This window comes from Juglans regia, chromosome 7 (genome assembly GCF_001411555.2).
Source record: "Juglans regia cultivar Chandler chromosome 7, Walnut 2.0, whole genome shotgun sequence".
In the NCBI taxonomy this organism is placed as follows: Eukaryota; Viridiplantae; Streptophyta; class Magnoliopsida; order Fagales; family Juglandaceae; genus Juglans; species Juglans regia.
Window position 1 is genome coordinate 45,707,041 of NC_049907.1, and position 23,135 is coordinate 45,730,175.

Here is a 23,135-nt window from a genome sequence, read left to right on the forward strand (position 1 = left end):
CTTTATGGAACTAGAACCCAGAACCCCGAATGTATCGACAGGCAAAGCGAAGACAACCGAGGGTTAGTTCTCTCACATTACTCTCAATTTGTGTTATTTTGTTGCATGCTTATGATTTTTTGCATGATATGTTCATGGAGAACCCACTTTGATGATTGATCCATATTTCGTTGATTTTTTGGTGGGTGCAATCTGATGCCATTGCTTATCGGTTTTTTTTGCGGATGCTTGTATAAGAGATAAAATTTTACTCGATACTCAATAGATCACTGGACGAACTGGAGTTACCTTGCAAATTTCTGGGTCCCCTTCTATAACAATGGTTTTGAAGCCATTCCATCTGTTGTAACTAGAATTTGTAACAATGTATCGGTGATTTGTGCAGGTTGTAACAGCTTTTACGGGCACGTTATTGTCTATAATTGGGACTGTGTATCTTTACTCTATCAGCCTATATGTGGCATCTCTACTACCTTATTCCTCCGTGGATGAGTTCAAGAGAGAATGATGATAGATTTTGTGGAAAGAAACAAACCTCGGGATGGTGAGGATGGGAAAAGTAATGAAGATGAGAAGCCTAAGCAAGCCAAAGGGTGTGGTAAAGGACATACCGGAACCACAAACTTCTCCAAACTTGTACTAAAATACTGTAAAATGACTTTACATTGTTGCATTGTTAATCATTAGTGCATAACCTCTAGAGGTTGGCTCAATTGGTAAGGGCTGTGGTCTTGGTGGTATGGTCTGTCCAGGTCTAACATACGAAGTCTTGGGTGCAAACAATTTCTAAGGATCACGTCATGTGATGAGGACGCGTTACATGGATCTGGGGTTTAACGGAGTTAAAGGCATGTTGTGTTTGCACGATCTCCAAGATTCCTCATCATAAAAAATCATTAGTGCATCATTTGAGTTGTCAGTATTGAGCTCATGTAAAACTTTTGTATGGGCAGGAAGGGGTAGTATTTGTGTTGTCAGGGTTTGTTAATCCCGAGCGCAGCATTTTGTGATCACACGCACTAGAAATGGGAGCAGAATATCAGGCTGACTGGAACTTGGATTGCACTCTCTTGGTTTGCGCATTTCCCAACACCCCAAAGTTTCAACAAGTAGAGTCGGACTGTGGGACCATTGCTTCAAAGGGTCTCTCTCTCTCTCGCTCTCTCTCTGTTGAGATATATGATATATTTATTAGTTTTTGAATTTTTAAGCAAAATACAATTCCTTCTAATTATTTGAGACTGTTAAAACTGAAGGCGAGGAGGATAGGTCTGTGAGAAGACTGTATGATACTTCATACTCTTGTTAATTTTTGTATTTCTGTTGCTTTGTATTTATAAGCACTCTGGGATTGCTTTGTATTTACTTTAGAATCAGTATAAACCCTGCTATCCAATCTGATTCTAAAAGTAAATATTTTTGTATGCTCCATTTGTTGCTGTATATTAAGCAGTGACAAGCTTCTAATACTGGCAAAGAGTGCTTGTCTCCTTCTAAAGTGAAAAGATGGGCTGCTGATGACTTGAGTATAACCATCACATGGCTAGAGAGTCAAGATGAAGAGGTATGCAACCGGCAATCTAGCTTCTCTAACAATTAAAGGAAAATGATTGGCCTTCAAGTTTGCCACTCTTTTAATCTTGATGGTAGTTATTATTGGAAGTTCTCATGAAGGGGCATGTGAAGAGGGTATTCTGCAATTTCTCTACTTGGTTGAAGTTTTTTAGTTATGTTAAATAGCAGATTGTCGACATCAATGGAATTTATCCATAAAAAAAGACAGTTTGAAAATGAACGAACGAATATATTAATAAACTAATATGTAAGACTGACAAATGTATGAAGTGAGCACCTAGATATCATCAGTGAAGTGGAAATTTTCTTATGGAAAACAACAAAGTCTTAAGTTCAGAAGACTGGTTTGTCATTAACAATATTTAGATTGTTATTAGCGTTATTTGCAACTTATTATATGTGAAGAATAGACTCTTCTCTAACCTCTCATATAATCTCCTTACCTAAGCCATCAGCATCTTCATTCTGTTACACCTGCAATTATTTATTTCCTTCCTGATGGCAGACACCATGGTAGCCAAATTCCATTTCTTACAATTGCTACTAAAAATCTTTCCTTGGCCCACTAATAGCCCCTGGTCAACTCACCATCCGAATGCCCACCCATTATTCTCATGAAACAGTACTACATTTTATCCAAATCTGTTTGCAAATTGGTGGTAAAATAATTGCCTCGATTTTGCAGCTGGAGCCTTGCATATAACTGAGAACATCTATCTAGTAATCCTACAGCACTTTATTTTGTATATCCAGCAGCTTTTCTTTCACTTAATAGTATTCTTTGCAGATCAAAATTCAGATGTTACTTCGATTTTCACTAAGATTAGTCTTTCAGTACCATCAAAAGTAAAAGATTCCATAATCATTGTTGAGCGATGATTAAAAAGTGCAACTAGCGGTCTTATAGTTACCTGTTAGAACACAACATCTCATTAAGAAAGTACAAAATCACAAGAATGCTCTATTCTGAAATTTGATTTCAGCAGCATTTATGTAATTTCCATATTTGATGCACACATGAATTTTGATCCTTGTACCTCTTGACAGTGACTTGCAACAATTTGCTCGTTATAAGGCAGGCAAGCTCTGCTGAATGCGTCATGTTCTTCCTGAACTTGTAATATTGTTGTCTGATTATTAGGATGTCCAGTACATAACTGAGCAGTGAAACTTCATCCCTCGTGTGGTTGAGGAGCTGGCACAGCTTGAAGTCGATGGAAATGATTTAGCTTCAGTCTCAAAGGAGGAGCTTTGCAGACAGGGCAAGGCTTGCAAACAAATATATGATGAAAAACTTAGCACTTTAGATGATGATCCGTCGACCAAGAAGAAAAAGCCAAAGACTGGTGAAAGGAATGAGAGAACCAAAAGGCAGCACCAAGGAAGCAAGAGAGTATGACAGCCATGAAACCGTTGAGATGACGGGAGGCAATAGAGCTTCCTATGAAACTATTGCGTCTAAGATCTGTAAATGATGACTTTATTCCAGTTTCTTGACAAGAAGGTGGTATTTTTGTGAGCTCATTGTGGATTAATATTCATATCACACCTATAAAATTATCTACCCACATCTTCAGTCCTACCCCATGACTTTTGCTAGGTGGGACTGACATTGGCTCATGACTTTTTTCACCCCTTGTGTATTTAGGAATTCCAAGCAAAATCAAAGAATCTTCTCTCTTCGCAGACCAATAATTTTGGAAATTGTATAATTTTCTACTAAAGGAGGATCATCATTTTTTTTTTCCTTTAGCTATTACAGGAGGATTAGACGGTTGATAATGTGCTTGAATGTTTGAAGATTCAAGGAGACTTTATTTTCAAGGATCTTTTTGATAATTTTGAGGAATGAAAAGGGTATAATTTTACTAGACCATAACTAAAGATATAGTTGGAAGCTTTTTTGTGCCCATTAAAACAATGAGTTATTCCCGTAAAATAATTTAATAAAGAATTAAAGGCATGACCTTATTATCCAATTTAGGTTACGTTTGAATGTTGAACTAAGTTCAGTTGAGTTAAGTTCTTTATAAATAATAATGAATTGAGTAGTAAAGAGAATTATGTGGGATCCATCTAAATTGAGTTTAAAGTATTTTTTGATGTTAAGATGAATTTAATACTTTTTATGAGAAATTGAAAAAGGTTACGAGTCTCGCATATAAAGATGTTTTAAGCTGAAAAAAGTTGTGGGTCTCATATGTAAGAAGGTTTTGTATTGAGATGAGTTTAGTAATTTGAGAGTTGAGTGTTTGAATGTTAAACTCAGTTTAAAATTAAACTTAATTGAGTTCAGTAACTAAACGAAGCCTTAAATAACTAAATGATTCATTCTAAGCAAAACATCAAATACTAAAATCTTGTTACAGATAATATAATTTATAAGTATTTTAATTATTATCCATTTATATTTTTAACAGGACATTAAATAATTATAGAGTTTTTTTTTCACATTTATATATAACATATTAATTGAAGATAAGGATTAAAAATAAGGAATGATTGTTAAAAACCTTACAAATGAGACATTTTTAATGTATAAACACCTTTTTAGTAGCTCTTTGAAAGTTTAAGAAATGTGTTTTTATACCATTGAACAGAACATAAAAATAAGGATAGAAGGATTTGTTTGGTAAATATTATAAATACAACATATCTTGAATGTAAATAATCTTTTAGAACCACTCTTGATAAAAAGTTAGTGATTTAATTAGTTTTGTATAGGAAAATTTTTGAAGATGCGGTATACAAAACCAAAATTTATTCTATAGGATGGGTTCGAAGGATCTACTTTGAAGAGGTTCAACATTAAAAAAAAAAAAAAAATTAAGGGCTCGTTTGTTTTTAGAGATGAGATGAGATGAAAATTAAAAAATTGAATAAAATATTGTTAAAATATATTTTTTAATATTATTTTTATTTTAGAATTTGAAAAAGTTGAATTATTTATTTTATTATGTATTGGAAGTTGTAAAAATTATAATGATTAGATGAAATGAGATAAGATAAGATGAGATGTTTTTTAAAAACAAAAGAGACCTAAATAAATAAATATAAAATACTTAATTGTACGTCATTGATCTTCGAGTCTTCGATCATGAAATAAACACGAGAAGTAAATAATCCCCAGGTCCCAACCTCGGACGCTTTGCAAATCGTTTGCCGTAGGGTTGAAGCAGCAGCAGATACACGCCACCTCTCTCTCTCTCTCATCGCAGCTCTTGATACAAAAGAGACAAACCCCAACTCCGCGAGACTTCTCTGTCTCTGTCTCTCTCGCCGTGAAACAATGGGTGCCTCTCTGCCTCCCAAAGAGGCTAACCTCTTCAAGCTCATTGTTGTAAGCTCCGATTCCCAACTCTCTCACTCACCCACTCACTCACTCGCTGTCTCGCTGGCTCTCTGTCAATATCTTTCTACATCTTCTTCACTGTTATTTATTACGGCACAACCGAAGTTCGTTCACTTTATCTCGCTTATTTTCCCCACTACCCAAAACCCTAGATTATTTTCTTTATTGTGTAGCTTTGTTTCTAGCTTTTCCTTTCTTTTTTCTTTTTTTCTGGAGAAAAATATGATTAAGCGAACTGGGCTTTGAAGTGATGGTTGGATTCGTGCTTTTAGTTTTATATAGGAAGTTAGTGGTGGGAAGACGGATAAGGAAAAATGGGAATTTTCTGTTTCATTGCTTTCCGTTTTCTCTCGGCATATGTGATTAATCAACAATAGTTTGCATAATTATGTCAATTTGCTTTAATGCGTGCTTTTCCTGTGGGATTGGATAGTTTGAATGGAACAACAAACTATACGAGTTTGGATTTTGTGTCTCCGTTTTTTTTTTTTTTTTTAGATTGCTTCTAAATCGAACGAAAATTTAAGGGAAGGAAAAATTGGGGACTTTGTTGCTCATGGGTGAAAATAATTAATTAAAAGTGTGTTTTTTTTCTAATTGTGCACAATTGCTTGAATTTTGGTTTCTAGAAGAATCATATGGGTGTACTTGCGAAAAAAGGGAAGAATCAGATGGCTGGAGAATAATTAGGAAGTGTGTGGGTGCGGCCTTCAATGGATTTCTTTATTTTGTGTTTATAACTTTGAAAAATGTTACTGGTTCAGTTATGCAAAGATGAGTTTTGAGATAAAAATATGTTGAAAATGTTATTTTCAACTTGAGGTAGGATTTTTTGCACTATTCTACTCTTTGTTTCGTCCGGATGCGATGTATGCTATACTTGAAATGACCTTTTAGGGACAATGTATGGACATTCGGACATTCATATGTATATATATTTATATATATGTCCATATGTATTTCTTATATTATGCCACATTTCTTTTGATGTATTTGCTTCCAGCCTATATTTTCTACATTAACAAGCAAATCTACCCAGGGAACTAAAATGAATGTGGAGAAAATTCTTAACTGTAGCTCATTTTCTATGCAGAAATCGTATGAAACTAAACAGTATAAGAAGGGGCTGAAGGCAGCAGATTCCATATTGAAAAAGTTTCCAGACCATGGAGGTAATTTTCATTTCATGCTCCATCTGTTTAAATTTTCTTTATTTTTGCGAAATTGAAGTACTTTTGGTTTGGGATTTACTTCTAAACACTGAACTTTATATTGCTTGATTTTCTCTCCATACAGTTGAGAAAAAAAAAAAAAAAAACGTTGTTTCATCTCGTTTCTGTTAATGGTGGTTGAGTTCAGTGGTGATTAGCTTAGTATTCTCTATCGCGTTATGAGTGTTTGCGTCGTGATGGGGTCGAGTAGGAATGTTATCATTGATCAAAAGTGTTTTGAGTTTAAGATGGTTAATGAAAGATGGTGGAGGATAACGGAGAGCAGTTGTCGGGTGGTGAATCACATTTCCATTGACCATGAATCGTTGGGATGGTTGGCTGCCATAGTGAAGGAAGGTGCAGCCTTTGGGGGTCCTTCTGTTTTTCTTAAAACACGGAGAAATGGTTCCCAGGTTTGGGTGGTGCAGAGGCAGTGTAACTCCTACGGGAGTTTTTTCACCTTATCGGAGTTCGGTCAAGCAAGGCGGTGTGGGTTGCTAGTGATACCAAAAGGGAGGAAAGGAATAGGATGAAGAAACTTTGGAGACTTGTTGGAGGAGCGCTCTGCAAAATCCTCCGTCACAGGGCCACCAAGCATACTCTTCGTTTAGAGAGGCCTTGTCTCGAGCCCCAAAACATGTAGAGAGGGCAGACATTCCTTATTCTTTGGTGAAGGCGCAGCTGTGTGAAGGGAATGGCAGGAGTGTGTCGGGGACGAATTGGGCATCTCTGTTGCAAAATCTTTTGTTTTGGGAGGGAACAACAGAGGGACTCACCCATTGATGCCTTCTCCTCCGTCATAGGGCCACCAAGCATACTCTTCGTATAGAGAGCCCTTGTCTTGAGCCCCAAAACATGTGGAGAGGGCAGACGTTCCTTCTTCTTTGGTGAAGGCGCAGCTGTGTGAAGGGAATGGTAGGAGTGTGTCGGGGATGAATTGGGCATCTCTGTTGCATGCCTTGACTAAAATGGAGATGCAAGTGGGTTGCTTGCATACTAATATGGAGTTTCTGAAACGCTGCGTTGAAGAGGGGATAAAGAAGGACTAGGACATGGGCCAGGAAGAAGTTCCTGGTAACGGGTTGGGTAAGGGAAAGGCTGTGGCCTCAAGTGGCCCCATCAGAATCTCAAGTGGTCCAGTGGCCTTTCATGCAGGCCAGTGTGGAGCTCCAGGCCCATCCTATCTCCCAAGCCTAGGCCTAGGCAGTGAAGCCTATCTGGAGGAAGAAGCCACAGGACTTTGGTGGCCCGTCGACGTGTCGACCCGTGCCACTGATACCATAGATGACATTGCCGAAGGTTGTAGAAGCTCCGGCGGAGGTCCCGGCGCTGGAGTCTGCTTCATCGGAGGCTAGAGGAGGGCTTAATGTTTCCTTGCCGGTTCGCATTGACTTGTTACTTGCTCAGACCACCTCGGCGGAGCCTGCAGGTGCACATACAATTGCGAAGAGGTCAGAGATGGTGTCTGTGAGCAGCGACAAGTCTATTGTCCCCGAGCTTGCCACGGTCAGCTTCTGCGATGATGTTTTGGAGCTTTTGACTTCTCCTCAAGCATAGAAATCCCCGACAGCCTCAAGAGGAAGTCTCGGGAGGATTACAGATGGTGTCTGCGAGCCAAGGTCAGCTTCTGCGATGATGTTTTGGCCACTATTCCCGACCTTTTGACTTCACCTTAGGCACAGAAAGCCCCGACAACCTCAGAGGAAGTCTCGGGAGGATTATAGATGGTGTCCTATGCACCGGTAATTGAGGAAGGGGAAATTGTGGACGTATTGAGGTCAGAGGAGGAGGGGGCTAGCCTGTGGAAGCAATCCTTGATTTTTGAAGATAGTGAGGAGGAGATGGGTAGTCTATCACCTCTACAGACACTACCCCCTCAGATCCACCTAGAGCATCAGATTGTGTTAAAAAAAGTTGGGGAGCTTCAAGGGTTGGTAGGATTGACATGCGATGGATATGAAGAACAATTCAAGGCTCTCCTAATAGCCATTGAAGCTGGCAGTTTTACGGCCATGAAGTCAGCTGTTAGAAAGAAGAGACAACTGAGATGATTGCAATGTTTTATCAATTATGATAACAAGGAGGGAACTTTGGGGAGAGTTAGAACAAAAGGGAGGGATTCAATTTTTGTTAATGAAGCCTAAAATACTGTATTGGAACGTAAGAGAGATCAATGACGTGAATAAACGTCTTTGTATTAGATCTCTTCTACGTAGTTGGAAAGTTGACATTGTTTGTCTACAAGAGACAAAATTGAGTGGTGTTGATAGAAGTATAATTTGCAGTTTGTGGGGTTGCTCATTTGTGGGGTGATGTTATTTAGCTTCGTCTGGGGCTTCGGGAGGTGTTAGTGATGTGGGATAGGAGAGTGGTGGAGATGGTAGAGGATTGCATCGGGTCCTTTTCTATGGCCGTATCTTTTAGGAACACTGAGGATGGTGGAGGTGGGCTCTTGTGGGTGTGTATGGGCCTAATGTGGATAGTGATAGAAGCTTATTGTGGGAGGAATTGGTAGGTCTAAATTCTTTATGGGATTTACCTTGGATTTTTTGTGGCGATTTCAACGTTGTTTGGTTCCCTAGTGAGAGAGTGGGGACATCTACAACGACAAGAGCAATGGAAAACTTTTCTGAGTTGATTTTTGAGTTGAATCTCGTGGGTCTTCCTTTGGTTGGGGGGGGGCTATACTTGGTCCAACAGTCGAGGGTGGTCAAGGTTGGATAGATTTCTAGTATCCCCTTTGTGGGAGACGCACTTTCCGGAACTATGTCAGAAAAGGTTGTCACGAGTATGTTCTGATCATTTTCCAATTCTGCTGGATTGTGGTGGCATTCATGGGTGTAGGCGTCCATTCAAATTTGAGAATATGTGGCTGAAAGTTGATGGATTTGTGGAGAAGGTAAGGGCCTGGTGGGAAGCTTATTCCTTTGATGGAACACCTAGTTTCATAGTGGCGGGCAAACTTAAAGCTCTAAAGGTTGACTTAAAGAAGTGGAATGAAGAAGTATTTCGACATATGAAAGTGCAAAAAAATATTCTTTGGGATGAGTTGCAAGTATTGGAGGAAGGAGAGGTGAATGAGGAATCTTTGTCAAGAAAAAATGTGGTGGTAATCGAAATTGAGAAAGTGTTGTTGATGGAGGAAATATCTTGGAGGCAGAAATCAAGGGCGCTTTGGTTGAAGGAGGGAGATAAAAGCACTAAGTTCTTTCACAAGGTGGCTAATTCTCATTGGCGCCACAACGCGATTGAAGTCCTTCATTCAGGCTCGAATGTGTTACAGTCTCCCGAAGAGATTCAAGACCATATAGTGTAGTACTATGAGGAGCTTCTAGCTGAAAAAAGTTGAGTGGCGCCCCAAACTGGATGGTTTATTTTTTGATCAGCTCGATTCAGAGGTAGCAAGTTGGTTGGAGAGGCCGTTTTTTGAAGAGGAGGTGCATCTAGTGGTGAGAGGCATGTGCAAAGATAAAATCCCGGGTCCGGATGGTTTTTCCATGGCTTTTTTCAAGAATGTTGGGAGATTGTGAAGGAGGAAGTGATGCAGATTTTCCATGATTTTCATTCTAATCTTAAGTTTGAGAAGTCATTAAATGCTACTTTTATTGCTCTTATTCCAAAGATAGTTGGTGCCCATAATTTGAAAGACTTTCGGCCTATTAGCTTGGTAGGTGGGATCTACAAGATTATTTCAAAGGTGGTTAGCTAATCGCATGAGTTTGGTGATGGACAAAATCATTTCCAAACCTCAAAATGCTTTCGTTTGGGGGTGGCAAATTTTGGACTCCATTTTGATAGTGAATGAATGTTTGGACAGCCGGTTAAGAGAAGACACTTCGGGGATCCTTTGCAAGTTAGACATGAAAAAAGCCTATGATCATATGTGTTGAGACTTCCTTTTTTATATGTTGAGAAGGTGTGGTTTTGGAAACAAATGGTGCGAATGGATTAAACATTGTGTTTCAACCACTCGGTTTTCGGTTTTAGTTAATGGAAAATCTTGTGGTTTTTTCCAGTCTTTGAGGGGTTTGCGACAAGGGGACCCATATCACCTTTCCTCTTTGTTTTGGTAATGGAGGCTTTGAGCCGCATGGTGGAGGATGTCGTTAGGGGGGGATTTATTGCTGGTTTTTTGGTGGGTAACAACAGTAATGGTGTCAGTTCCCTTTCTTACCTATTATTTGCGGATGATACGCTTATCTTCTGTGATGCTGTTAGTGACCAGATTCAAGCTCTAAGGGCGGTCTTGTTGTGTTTTGAAGTTGTTTCGGGACTTAAGGTGAACCTGGGGAAGTCGGAATTGGTACCAGTGGGGGTTGTGAGTAATAATGCTTCTCTAGCAGAGTTGTTGGGTTGTAAAATTGCCTCACTTTTTATGAAATATCTTGGACTTCCCTTGAGGGTGTCATTTAAAAAAGAACATTTGGGATGGGGTGGTAGAGAAGATTGAGAAAAGACTATCGGGGTGGAAACGACTATATCTATCAAAAGGGGGGAGGTTAACACTTATTAAAAGTACCCTGTCCAACCTTCCTACTTACTATCTTTCCCTCTTTCCATTGCCGGTTGGAGTGGCTGACCATATGGAAAAGTTGTTTAGAACTTTCTTGTGGGGTGGCATGGGGGAGGAAGTCAAATTTCACTTTGTAAATTGGCAAAGTGTGTGCTGTCCGATTGCGAATGGGGGATTAGGGGTGCGAAATTTGAGCATTTTCAACAAGGCCCTTCTTGGTAAGTGGTTGTGGAGGTATCAAATGGAAGGGAACTCGTTGTTAGAGAGGTAATCGAACACAAGTATGGTAGTGAGTGGGGGGGATGGTGTTCCAAGGAGGGTAGAGGGTCAGATGGAGTGAGCTTATGGAAATTTATTAGAAAGAGGTGGAACACCTTTGAAAAACATATTAGGTTTGGAGTGGGTGATGGAGCAAGACTCCGGTTTTGGTTCAATGCTTGGAGTGGGGAGGGGCCTCTTTCCATTGTTTTTCTAGTCGCTTTTAACATGGTTGGAAATCAGCAAGCGGCAGTTTCAGATTTGCTGTGTTGTGCCAATGGGACGGTAACTTGGACTGTCACTTTTACTAGAAATGCTCAGAATTGGGAACTTGATGAGATGGCAGCCTGTTTTAGACACTTGTATTCAGCAAAGGTAGGAGGAAATGGGGGTGACCGTATGTTGTGGATTCACACGGGGAGAAAACAATTTACTGTTCAATCTTTTTACAAGGTTTTGACAGTACAACAACCCAACTTTTTCCCGTGGAAGAGTATTTGGAAAGGACAAGCTCTGTCTAAAGTTGTGTTTTTTACTTGGACAGTTGTGCTTGAAAAGATTTTGACAGTTGATAATTTAAGGAAGCGGGGTATGGTGGTCATGGAGTGGTGTTATATGTGCAAAATGAATGGAGAATCGATAGATCATTTACTTTTACATTGTGAGGTGGCGGGGAAATTATGGGTTGGTATCCTTGATAGAGTTGGACTGAGTTGCTAATGCTTAAGAGTGGTGGAATGACTAGCATGCTGGAACATGAGGCATATCGGTGCACAATTGGTAGTAGCGTGGCGTATGATATCTTTGTGCTTAATGTTGTGTCTATAGTTTTTTTTTTTTGATAAGTAAAATAAGTATATATTCATCCAAAAAGTGTCAATTACAAAGAAAAGTTCTGCTGCTCCCATCCTAACTAGGTGGGAACATTAGAAACTAGAAACTCATGAAACTCCATGCCATTAAAGTCCACAGCATGAGCCCAAGTACAAAGGGTCCTAAAAAATAACATTTTTAGCTCTGCTATTGATCTCTCTTTATCTTCAAAAATCCTCTCATTGCGCTCCTGCCATAAGCACCACAAAATACAGTTTGGGATCATCTTCCAAACCGCTTTAATCTGTCTCATTCCTCGAATTGAAGTCCAACAGGCCAAAGCATCCATCACAGTTTCTGGCATCACCCATGCTAGATCTATTCTGTTAAACACCGCATCCCAAATAGTCCTGGCTACCTCGCAATGTAAAAGTAAATGATCCACCGATTCACCCCCTCTTTTACACATACAACACCAATCTGCTATGATTATGTTTCGTCTTCTCAGATTATCCGTAGTAAGAATCTTCCCCAAAGCCGCTGTCCACACAAAGAAAGAAGCTTTGAGAGGAGCCTTATTGCACCAGAGCTTTCTCCAAGGAAATTGACTGTCAGGCACTTGTGTGAGTACCTTGTAAAAGGAGCTAACAGTGAAGACTCCTTTCCTTGTTGGACACCACCACAAATCATCTGTATGCTGGGTATTTGGGCGACAAGAGTATAAAAGGCTATAAAAGTCTATAAAACTCCCCATCTCCCAATCCTGTGCTGCCCTGAAGAAATTGATATTCCAAAGGATGTTTCTACCTTCAACTTCCATTACCTCCGCCACCATGGCATCTTTAGCATTTGCAATCTCAAAAAGTGTAGGAAAACTGTCTTGTAGAGTACAATTGGTACACCAAACATCCTTCCAAAATCTGATCTTTGAACCTGTACCCAATTGCAATCTTGTATGTTGATGAAAAACCACCCATCCTCTTCTAATGTGTTTCCATAATCCCATTCCAGCGGCCCCTCGCACCTCTCTAGTACACCAACCCCCCTCGAGACCACCATATTTGTTCTCAATCACAATCTTCCATAAGGCATCCGGTTCCTTGTTATACCGCCACAACCATTTGCCAAGTAGTGCCCGATTAAACATCCTCAGATTTCTAATACCCAATCCTCCATTGGAGATTGGACGACATACAATTTCCCACTTGACTAAATGGAATTTGAACTCTTCACCTAAGCCCCCCCACAAAAAATCTCTTTGTATCTTCTCAAGACGTCCCGCTACGCTGGCCGGTATAGGGAATAAGGATAAGAAATAAGTTGGTAGATTGGAAAGCGTACTTTTAATAAGCGTGATCCTGCCCCCTTTTGACAAATACATTCTCTTCCAACCTGCTAATCTTCTCTCTACTTTTTCAATCACAGTATCCCAAATAGAAAGCGCCCTCGGGGCTATACCCAGAGGTAATCCCAAATAGTTCATAGGGAGAGACCCTATCTTACAACCCATTATACCAGCTATTACCCTTAAATTCTGAACTTCTCCAATAGGCACCAACTCAGATTTGTCATAATTCACTTTTAAACCAGACACTGCTTCAAAACAAAGCAACAATGCCCTCACAGCCCTCAACTGTTCTGTCTCGGCATCACACATAATAAGCGTATCATCTGCAAACAGTAAATGAGAGATGGTGGTGGTACCCCTACTCGGCGATCCAATCTGAAAACCACTCATATTACCATTAGTCACTAAGGCTGAGATCATCCTGCTTAGTGCCTCCATAACAATAACAAAGAGTAAAGGAGATAATGGATCCCCTTGTCTCAAGCCACGCGAACTCGGGAAGAAACCCTCTGGACTGCCGTTGATTAACACAGAGAATCTTGCCGTAGAGATACACCATCTGATCCATGACCTCCATTTGTTTCCAAATCCGCACCTACCCAGTAGATATAGAAGGAAATCCCAATTCACATGATCATATGCCTTCTCCATATCTAACTTGCACATAAGCCCTGGGCTACCAGTCTTCACACGACTGTCCAGACATTCATTAGCAATTAGAGCCGCATCAAGTATTTGTCTACCCTTTACAAAGGCATTTTGGGGCTTAGTGACGATCTGTCTCAAGACCCCACTCAGACGATTAGCAAGTACTTTAGCAATGATCTTGTACGTACCATTCACTAGACTGATAGGCCGAAAATCGGAGATCTCAGAAGCCCCTACCTTTTTAGGGATTAAAGCAAGGAAAGTGGTGTTGAGGCTTTTCTCAAATTTGCCAATCAAGAAAAGCTCCTGAAACACCTTCATAAGATCTCCCTTTATCACCTCCCAACATTCTTGGTAAAAACCCATGGAGAAACCATCAGGACCGGGTGCCTTATCTTTAGCCATTTTCTTTATTACATCATAGACCTCTACCTCTTCGAATGCCCTTTCCATCCTTTCAGCTTCCTCCAACTCTATATTACCAAAAACCAATCCATTCAAAGTCGGCCTCCACCCCACCTGTTCAGTTAGAAGCACCTCAAAGAAATTTACCACATGGTCTTTTATTGCTTCTTCTTCTCTACACTCGACCCCCTCAATTTTCAGCATCTCAATGTTATTATTTCTTCTATGAGAATTTGCAATTTTATGGAAGAACTTTGTGTTCCGATCCCCTTCCTTTAACCAAAGGGCTCTCGATTTCTGGCGCCACGACATCTCTTCTTGTAGAATTATCCTCTCAAGATCTACAGCCAAACTTGATTTATGAATTTGTTCCTCCTCAGTAAGTGGTCTCCCTTCTTGAAGTCTTTCTAACTCCTGTATTTCCTCCCACTTTGAATTTTTATTGTCTTCTACATTGCCAAAAGTATGTTGGTTCCACACCTTTAGATCTCTTTTTAACTCTTTCAATTTGCCTGCAAAAATGTAGCTAGGTGTACCTTCAAGATGATACGAACTCCACCATTGTTTGACCCTATCCACAAAACCTTCAGACTTCAACCACATATTCTCAAACTTAAAATACCTTTTACCACTACGAATGCCTCCACAATCAAGCAAAATTGGCCAATGATCTGATGCTAGGCGTGCCAAACGAGTTTGCCAGATATCAGGAAAATGACTTTCAAACTCAGGTGAAATTAAGAAACGGTCCAATCGGGACCAAGACTGATTATTTGACCAAGTTGCTCCACCCCCAACAAGTGGAAGGTCAATCAAATTCAAGTCAAAAATACACTCCGAGAACTCCAAACTTGCTGGTCTCAATCTTCTACTTCCAGAACATTCACTTTGAAAACGAACCACATTGAAATCCCCTCCAATGCACCAAGGGAGCTCCCACCAACTATACACCCCTACAAGCTCATCCCACAACATGCTTCTGTCTGAATCTAGATTAGGCCCATATACCCCGCAAATGCCCACGAAAAACCATCTGAAACACATTTGAATGCACACGCTATCAAAAAACTCCCTATATATTCCTCCACTTTCTCCACCACTCTCTTGTCCCACATCACCACCATTCCTCCCGATGCCCCTGAAGAGGCCAAATAAACCCAATCTACATATATGTTGCTCCATAAACTCCTCACAATCTTCCTGTTGATCATTTTCAGTTTAGTCTCCTGTAAGCACACAATATCCGCTTTCCACTCACGAATTAAATGTCTAATCCGAAGACGTTTCTCTACCACATTGAGGCCCCGAACATTCCAAGAAACAATCTTAGGCTTCATTGAGAAATATTCAGCCCCTTCCCTTTTGCCCTATTCCTACTCGAACCACCTTCCGAATTCATCGACCACATCAATCTTTTCAATTCTCGGCTTTTCTTCGATTCCCCCTTCTTGTTTTGGCGGTGACCAGCTTCCATAGCAGTTAACAAAGCTATGAACTGCTCCTCAAACCCATCACAATCTATCCCTACCACATTTCGAATTTCTTTTGCTTTGTGTATCACCCAATCTGAAACTTGGTCTGGAAAATAATAGTTCAGTGGGATTGGATTCCCCACTCTGTTATCCTGAAAGCTACCCCCTACCGAAAGCTCCTCAGATCCGCAAGCCTCAGGGATGAATAGTTCGTCCTCCACGGAGTGCATAAAATCATCCGAATCATTCTCCTCCTCATCTACCTCAAGCTCCTCCAAATGTCTCACTGAGAGGTCCACCTGAGTCGAGAAACCCCCGCCTCCCTTCGTCGGCTGTATCTGACCCACGTGAGGTGGAGAAAGTCGATCCTCGAAACCCACCATCGTCTGTTGCGCGAAGAGCACCGGCGTCGCTTCATTGGCGACAACTGCCACCGTCGGCACTGTCTGTGTAACCGTCGGCTGACCCAGCGCCGTCGATTGACTATCCGGCACAAACCCGAGGCTGCTCAGCTCGGGTGAGAGCCTGCTAGGGCTCGTGGACGAAACGGGTTTCTCAAACCCGAATCTGCTAGGGCTCGAGGGCGGCTCTGACCCGAGTCCTGCATTCCTGGGCTGAGCCGGCCCAGGCCCAAGTACCTGCTGTCCAGAAAGCCTAGAGGGCCCTGCCCCATCAGCCCGAGTGATTACGGGCGGGCTGCTAAGATTGGATTTGGGCCGCGTCGGCCCACTCTTTTTTCTCCACACAGCCCAGCCCTTACCTTTTTTTGTTTTCAACTGGGCCTTATTCATATAGCCCGGCCCATGAACCTTCTCCTTCCCTTTTAAAACCACCGTCTCCTCCATTGCGTTAATAGACCCGGCAAAGTTCACTAGTGAAGCCATATCTCTCTGCAGTGAATGCATCAGTCCCCGCAAATCCGCCAAGTCCTTTCTGACTTCCCACGTCTCCTGACACAGCGTATGGCACGACATACACTTAGGATGCAGCGTACCTTCCCTCTGCCATGGCCTTTGTCCTCTACCCGTAGCTCTCGCACCTTCTTCACGCAGGTTCCCACCGCCATCGCGCCTGTTCGCACCACCCTGCCGCTCACGCACGTTCGCACCACCCTGCCGCTGGTTGATATTCACGGACAACGCCTCCTTATACGACCAATCTTTATGTCTCAATGCCCCACTACCGAGGTTCCGGCCCCCTCCTCCATGCACGCCAACCCTTATCGAGCCATCCGCACCTTTCTCTTTCAGCTTCTCCCTCATCTTCCTCCATCCCCCTCCGTTAACACCCTCAGGAATGCAAATGACATTTCTCCTCCCTCCCTGATTATACTCGGATAATTCAAGAAATCTCCCTCGCCTGTTAACACAACGTTGTGCTATAAGACTAGAGAAACCATTCCGAGTTGCCGAATAAACCTCCTTCTTCCCCTTGCTCAAGCACTCCTCCAGTACCTTCACAAGCCACTGATTTGAAGAGTACCCCAACTCCACCGAGTACTCCGTTTTCCAACTTCTCTCTGTAACTCGCACAACACCCTCTCTAAGTTTTAACACGATGAAACATTTGGACTCAATCACAACTTCATCATACTGCCCCATCATAAACTTATACCTTACTCAGTTGCAAAATCAAAATCAAGATGACTTGGAATGCTTAAGGGAAACATTCCCGAGAAAATAAATGTTAGTGGAAGATAGAAAAAGGCCACACCTTAAAAACAAGTAAAATAAAAACTTCAAGAATAAACCGACAATCAAGTCATTACATGGAAAAAAAAATGAAAGAGTATGCGTGTCTATAGTTAGAAAGGAATGATAGGTGTTTTAGTAACAAGGAGCGTGCAATGGGGGAAATCTGGAATTTTTTTGTATTATCTCTTTTACTGTGGTTTTCTGCTTTTGTATTGAAGGGTGAGAATGTCTATGAGTTTCTATCTTCTTTTCAGCTCACTAGAATGTAATTAGGTGTCTCATTTTGTATACTTCCTGTGTACTTGGACTTTGCCTAGTTTCATTCTATTCAATAAAGGTACTTATTTACTTATAAAAAAAAAAAAAAATTATTGGTAAGTAAATTGAAAGAGACTTGATGAGGAAAACAACAGAAATGAACATTGTAGTAAGGAGCCTGAAAAAGCTGTGGGAGCTCTCTCTCTTTTTTTTTTTAGCATTTCTCGAGTTGATATGTCCTTTTCTATGATACCCCATTATGATAATTGATAAGGATATGTGGTATATGAGATCATACATTGCTTGGAGAAGAGAAGTTCTTGTTTTTTATAATGTTCTAATAGGGCTCCAATTGTATCATCGACTAGTCTTTTTGGAGTATAGGTCATGTGACTTGGGCCTTCTATTGGGGTGTTACAAATGGTATCAGAGACTATTCCAACTAGAAATGGGGGACTTGAGCCTTGCCACCTACGACGGGTTGACCTGACGAGGACGTCGGGAATATTAGGGGGGGGGGAGATTGTTATATCCCATTCTGATAAGTGATATGGGGAGGTGGGTATGAGATCCCACATTGCTTGTGAATGAGAAGTTCATGCTCTTGATAGTTTATAATATTCCAATGGGGCTCCAATTGTATAATTGACTAATCCTTTTGGAATATAGACTATGTGACTTGGGCCTTCTATTGAGACATTACATTTTCCCTCTGGGTTTAAATTTATTTTTTTGAGTTGATTTGCATTTTTCATTTCTTTATGTTTGTGGATTTATGTTTCCCTCCTGTTTACCAGAAACTTTAGCAATGAAAGGTCTAACATTAAATTGCATGGACCGTAAATCTGAAGCATATGAGCTAGTTCGGCAAGGACTGAAGGTCGGGATGCATTTCCAATTCATTTTGTGATAAAACATATTCATTTTATGGAATCATTTCTTTGCAATGTGATATCATACCTGAATTCTTGTCTTGATGCAGAATGACCTCAAAAGTCATGTTTGTTGGCATGTTTATGGCCTCCTTTATCGGTCAGACAGAGAATACAGGGAGGCAATTAAATGCTACCGAAATGCCCTGAGGATTGATCCTGATAACATTGAGATACTAAGGGACCTGTCACTCTTACAGGTATGTGTTCAATGCTGATCTCTTCTGTTGATGACTGCTTACTGCTGATCAAATAGCTAAGCTCTGTTCTGGTAAATTACAATGAATTTCTGGAACCATATGGGCATGGATATTTGTATTTAATATTGGCTTACGGCATGGCTTATACCAAATTTTCGTATGCAGTTTGTGCATTAGGGTTTGCTATGGTACATAATTCTGTGTTAATAGTGTTCTGTTACCACACTTGTTCATAAGGATGATGTGTGCGTTCTGCTTCTTTCATACTATTCCTAATTCTTGGCCATTGGGATATACTGGTAAAGCTTGGGGGTATCTTTTTCTACATGTCTGTACGTCTCATGGTCATTTGAAATGTAACAGCAAGAATCAATCCCGATTTGTGTGACCTTATATGCAGCTAATAAGTCTGTCCATTTGAGTCAGATATGGACATAATTAAATTTGTGGATATAAGTTGACATGATGCATTTGGGGCAAGGGAAATGACCACGTGCGAGTTAGATGATTCCTCATGGTTTTTTCTTGTCATTGGGGTTTAGATTTTGTTTCATGTTTCCATTAAGTGTGCATGCTTTTGTCATTTTTCATATTCGTTTCTGTAATTATAATAGATTTTTTCATTTGGCTACGATTCAGCAAATGGTTCCTTTTACCTTCCATTTTACAGGCACAAATGCGGGATTTGACTGGTTTTGTTGAGACAAGACAACAGCTTCTGTCTCTTAAACCAAACCATCGCATGAATTGGATTGGCTTTGCTGTTGCCCATCATTTAAACTCAAAGTATGGTTGGATCCTTGGATTTGAAAATTTGAAAATTAATTTACAATATTTTATTGTGCATGTATATTTTAGTTTTTATTCACAAGTTCTGGTTACGATTGTTTCATGGTAACTGAACAATAATTTATTTGTGCGTGTACCAAATATGATCATGGAATTCATTAAATTTGAGTTGGCTGTCCTTCTTCATTGTGGGTTTTAACAATTTTATGATATATTTATCTATGGATAGTTTAGCAGTTTTTTTAAGATATTGAATATCCTGTGGTTGATAGTAACAAGATATTTATCTTCCACTAATAAAAAGAAATAAAAAAAATAGATATTTATTTTCCACTCCGTACTAATGTTTTACCATGCGCACAATGGTTCGTTTGCTCCTTGAATGACAAAGATGTTTTATGATTAACAAATCCATCTTGATCAATGACATTATACACATCAAAGTCATCATTAAACCCATGCAGACATGAACTTTTTCTATAGGCTTTATATTGAGAATACGGTTAAAAGGGATTGAAAAATTGAGCCCCCGAAAGAAATCTGAGCAAATTTTCCCACATGTGGATACCTGGATGATCTTGCTACAAAGGGCATCTCTCTTCTTCTGATGGTATTCTCCTTTGTTTGCCACAAGAATCCGTAGGAGAGTACTATTTAAACAGATGATAATCTCTCTTTTTTCTTTCTCCATTTTTTTTAATAAGTGATAACACTTCATTAACAAGTGCCAAAGGCATGCCAGGTACCTTATTATCTACTTATACTGACAATTCCTTATAAACTTTATCTTGATTGCTAAATGCAACTCATATAGCACTCAATGTTCACTCTGGCAATTAAAATTTTTTGTCTAATTTAATGAAGTAGTAATTTAGATTCTCAATTTGTTTATTACTCTAATAAACTTCTGTTGATGTATCAGCGCATCAAAAGCAGTTGAAATTCTGGAAGCATATGAAGGGACACTAGAAGATGATCATCCTCCAGATAATGAACGTTGGGAGCATGGGGAAATGCTCTTGTACAAGGTATGATCATTGACTACATACATCTGCCAGCCCTCATCTATACTGGGATCCCTTTTCAGTTGTTTGATGTTTTATTTAGATCTGTATATGAGTTATTTAGTTTAATTGCATATACCTGAACTCGCGTATTTTGTGATGTTTTGAACAGATTTCTTTGTTAGAGGAATGTGGATTTCTTGAGAGAGCTCTTGCGGAATTGCACAAGAAAGAGCCAAAAATTGTAGGTGTTTTTTTATGTTTCTGGGATGATTTTCTATTATTGACTTTGACTATTGCTATAAGGATCATCAGAGGCCAAACTGCTCATGGTTTTTAGGTTGACAAATTGGATTGTAAAGAGCAAGAGGTTTCTCTTCTTTTGAAGCTTGGTCGCCTAGAAGAAGGGGAAAAATTGCTCCGAGCATTACTTTTCATGAATCCTGACAATTACAGGTACTTTATAGTCAGTTTCAACATTGACATTGAAAGAGCCTCTATCTGAATGACTAATTAAATGAGAAAAGATCTCTGATCTACTTAGATTCTAATAATGGAATGAGCTGACCTAAAATGGCTCAATACGTTGTGATGTTAATCGCTATTGTCTCTCTTTACTATGGTTGATTTGATGTTTAGTATGCCCATTTATTTTTGATCCACTTACATTCCTTAACTTATAACTAGGTGTTCTCGTTGTATACTTCCTTTGTACTTGGGCTTTGCCTATTTACTTGATCAAATAAAATCTTATTTTACCTAGAAAAATGCATTTCTTAACAATATCTCTTGCCACAGTTTTTCTTTTTGGTGGTTCTTGAAGTTTGGTAAAGACCAGAGATTTGTTCTCATTGAAAAGATCATTTATAGGAAAATGGAAAAATAACAACTTTTCCCAGACTCCGTGTGCTTGTATGCTGTTCCTTCTTCTAGTGATTAAAATCTGTAGTTGGTTTTAGTTCTATGCCTTTTGAGTACCTTAACTCTTTTGGACCGGTTATTGACCTCATGTATAATTCCCCAGATAGGGTAGATCAATACAATTTTAATCCCTGTTTAGAAAACAGTTGTCATTATGAGCACTTATAGCTAGCAACAGAAGGAAAGAGAAAATTGTAAATCCTGGTTGGACACCTGATTATTTTCACTTGATTTGCTGTCTCCAAAAGCCAGATCCACAATCAAAAGTTTTGGTCGTTTTGGGCTGTTTTATGAAGCTTTCTTTCACCATATTGATGCTGTTTTTGACTTTTCAAAAACACGATATGCGTGCCAGCTTAGAATATAAGCAACTCTAGCTCTTTTAGCAAGAAAAAATTGATAAACTTGTTAAGGCAAGATCTGCATCTTCATCTCTGTTGGCGACATTGGCTGTGGAGGGTTGGTTCTTCTGTTGCCCCTTTAGTTTGGGACAATCTTTTTTCCAATGCCTTTTGTTGTGACAAAAGGCACATTCATCTTTGGCAAGTCTTTTGCCGACTGATGAACCACGTGATGTGGCCCATGTTCTCGATTGAGAATCCTTCTTCTTTTTTGGATACCTTGATTTCGATCTCCCTCTTGCTGTAAAGGCTTCATTAGATGTATTTAGCTATACCTCCTTATCTTTTTTGCGGTACTCATTATTTATCAAAACACTAGATGCATCGCTAAAATTAATATTTTCATTCTCATACAAAAGTGTGGTAATCAAATGCTCATACGTGTCAGACAAGGAATTTAATAAAAGTAAAGCCTTATTTTCATCTTGAATTTCTACATCCAAGTTTTGCAAATCAGCAAGTATCTGATTGAAACTATTGACATATTCGAACATAGACATACCTTCTCGCAATTGGAATATGAAGAGCTTCAGTTTTACGCTATCAAGAAAATTCAAGTTAATCCAAATCAACTTTTGTCCACACCAGAAGGTTGTCTCGATAAGAGGAACACGTTGCCGCAAACGGCATAAAAAATGGATGTCGGAGGAGCTCACACGCACTCCTAGAAGGTCAGATGGTGCGTTTCACGCGCCAACGGTTGCCAGAGGTTGAAGACGCGTGAGATACATGCGCTCACGTGCCCCCACGTGCTCCAGAGGAAGACGACGCGTGAGATACACGCGCCCACGCTCCCCCACTATCGCCACGCTCTCCACGCGCTCCTCCTGCTGTTCCTGTTCAATCTGGACTATTCAAGATTTCAAATCTGTTTTGGGCTTGATCTAAGCCATTCGGAGTCCGATTTCAACTATCCAATAATATTTTTCAACTATTTGGATCATTCCGGACTCATCCGTACGGTTGGAATTTTGAAATTCGTTTTTCAGAGGTAAGTAATTTTTAGATGGAATCAGAAGGAGAAATTGTAGGTGCTAGTAGCTCTGGGCGTAGATCCATGGTGTCAAATGCCAAATTTGAAGTTGAGAAGTTCGATGGAACTAATAACTTTGGTATGTGGCAATGTGAAGTCATGAACGTTTTGATCCAACAAGAGTTGAATATTACGGTGGAGGAGAAATTAGAGGACAAGACGGAGAGGGATTGGGACAAGCTTAACCGACAAGCTTGTGATACAATTTGTTTGTGCCGTGCCAAAGATCAGAAATATTTTGTCATGAAAGAGACAAAAGCAAGTGAACTTTAGCGAAAATTGGAAGAAAAATACTTGACAAAAAGTAT

At 40.0% G+C, this 23,135-nt stretch overlaps 1 protein-coding gene and 1 long non-coding RNA gene across 2 annotated transcripts in view; both read left to right on the plus strand.

The window, feature by feature from the left end:
* On the plus strand, positions 1 to 3,189 carry LOC109008631. The gene is made up of 4 exons (XR_004802014.1): positions 1 to 62; positions 386 to 1,143; positions 1,454 to 1,564; positions 2,623 to 3,189. It is a non-coding gene; the product is annotated as an uncharacterized LOC109008631 (long non-coding RNA).
* Positions 3,190 to 4,681: 1,492 nt separating this feature from the next.
* LOC109008634 (N-terminal acetyltransferase A complex auxiliary subunit NAA15-like) overlaps positions 4,682 to 23,135 on the plus strand; it is a 41,013-nt gene continuing 22,559 nt past the window's right edge. The window contains exons 1-8 of the mRNA XM_018988803.2: positions 4,682 to 4,915; positions 6,021 to 6,099; positions 18,345 to 18,427; positions 18,530 to 18,679; positions 19,350 to 19,465; positions 20,391 to 20,496; positions 20,645 to 20,716; positions 20,813 to 20,928. Coding sequence (XP_018844348.1) covers positions 4,865 to 4,915; positions 6,021 to 6,099; positions 18,345 to 18,427; positions 18,530 to 18,679; positions 19,350 to 19,465; positions 20,391 to 20,496; positions 20,645 to 20,716; positions 20,813 to 20,928 — 773 coding nt within the window. The 5' untranslated portion in view covers positions 4,682 to 4,864. The remainder of the gene's footprint in view (positions 4,916 to 6,020; positions 6,100 to 18,344; positions 18,428 to 18,529; positions 18,680 to 19,349; positions 19,466 to 20,390; positions 20,497 to 20,644; positions 20,717 to 20,812; positions 20,929 to 23,135) is intronic.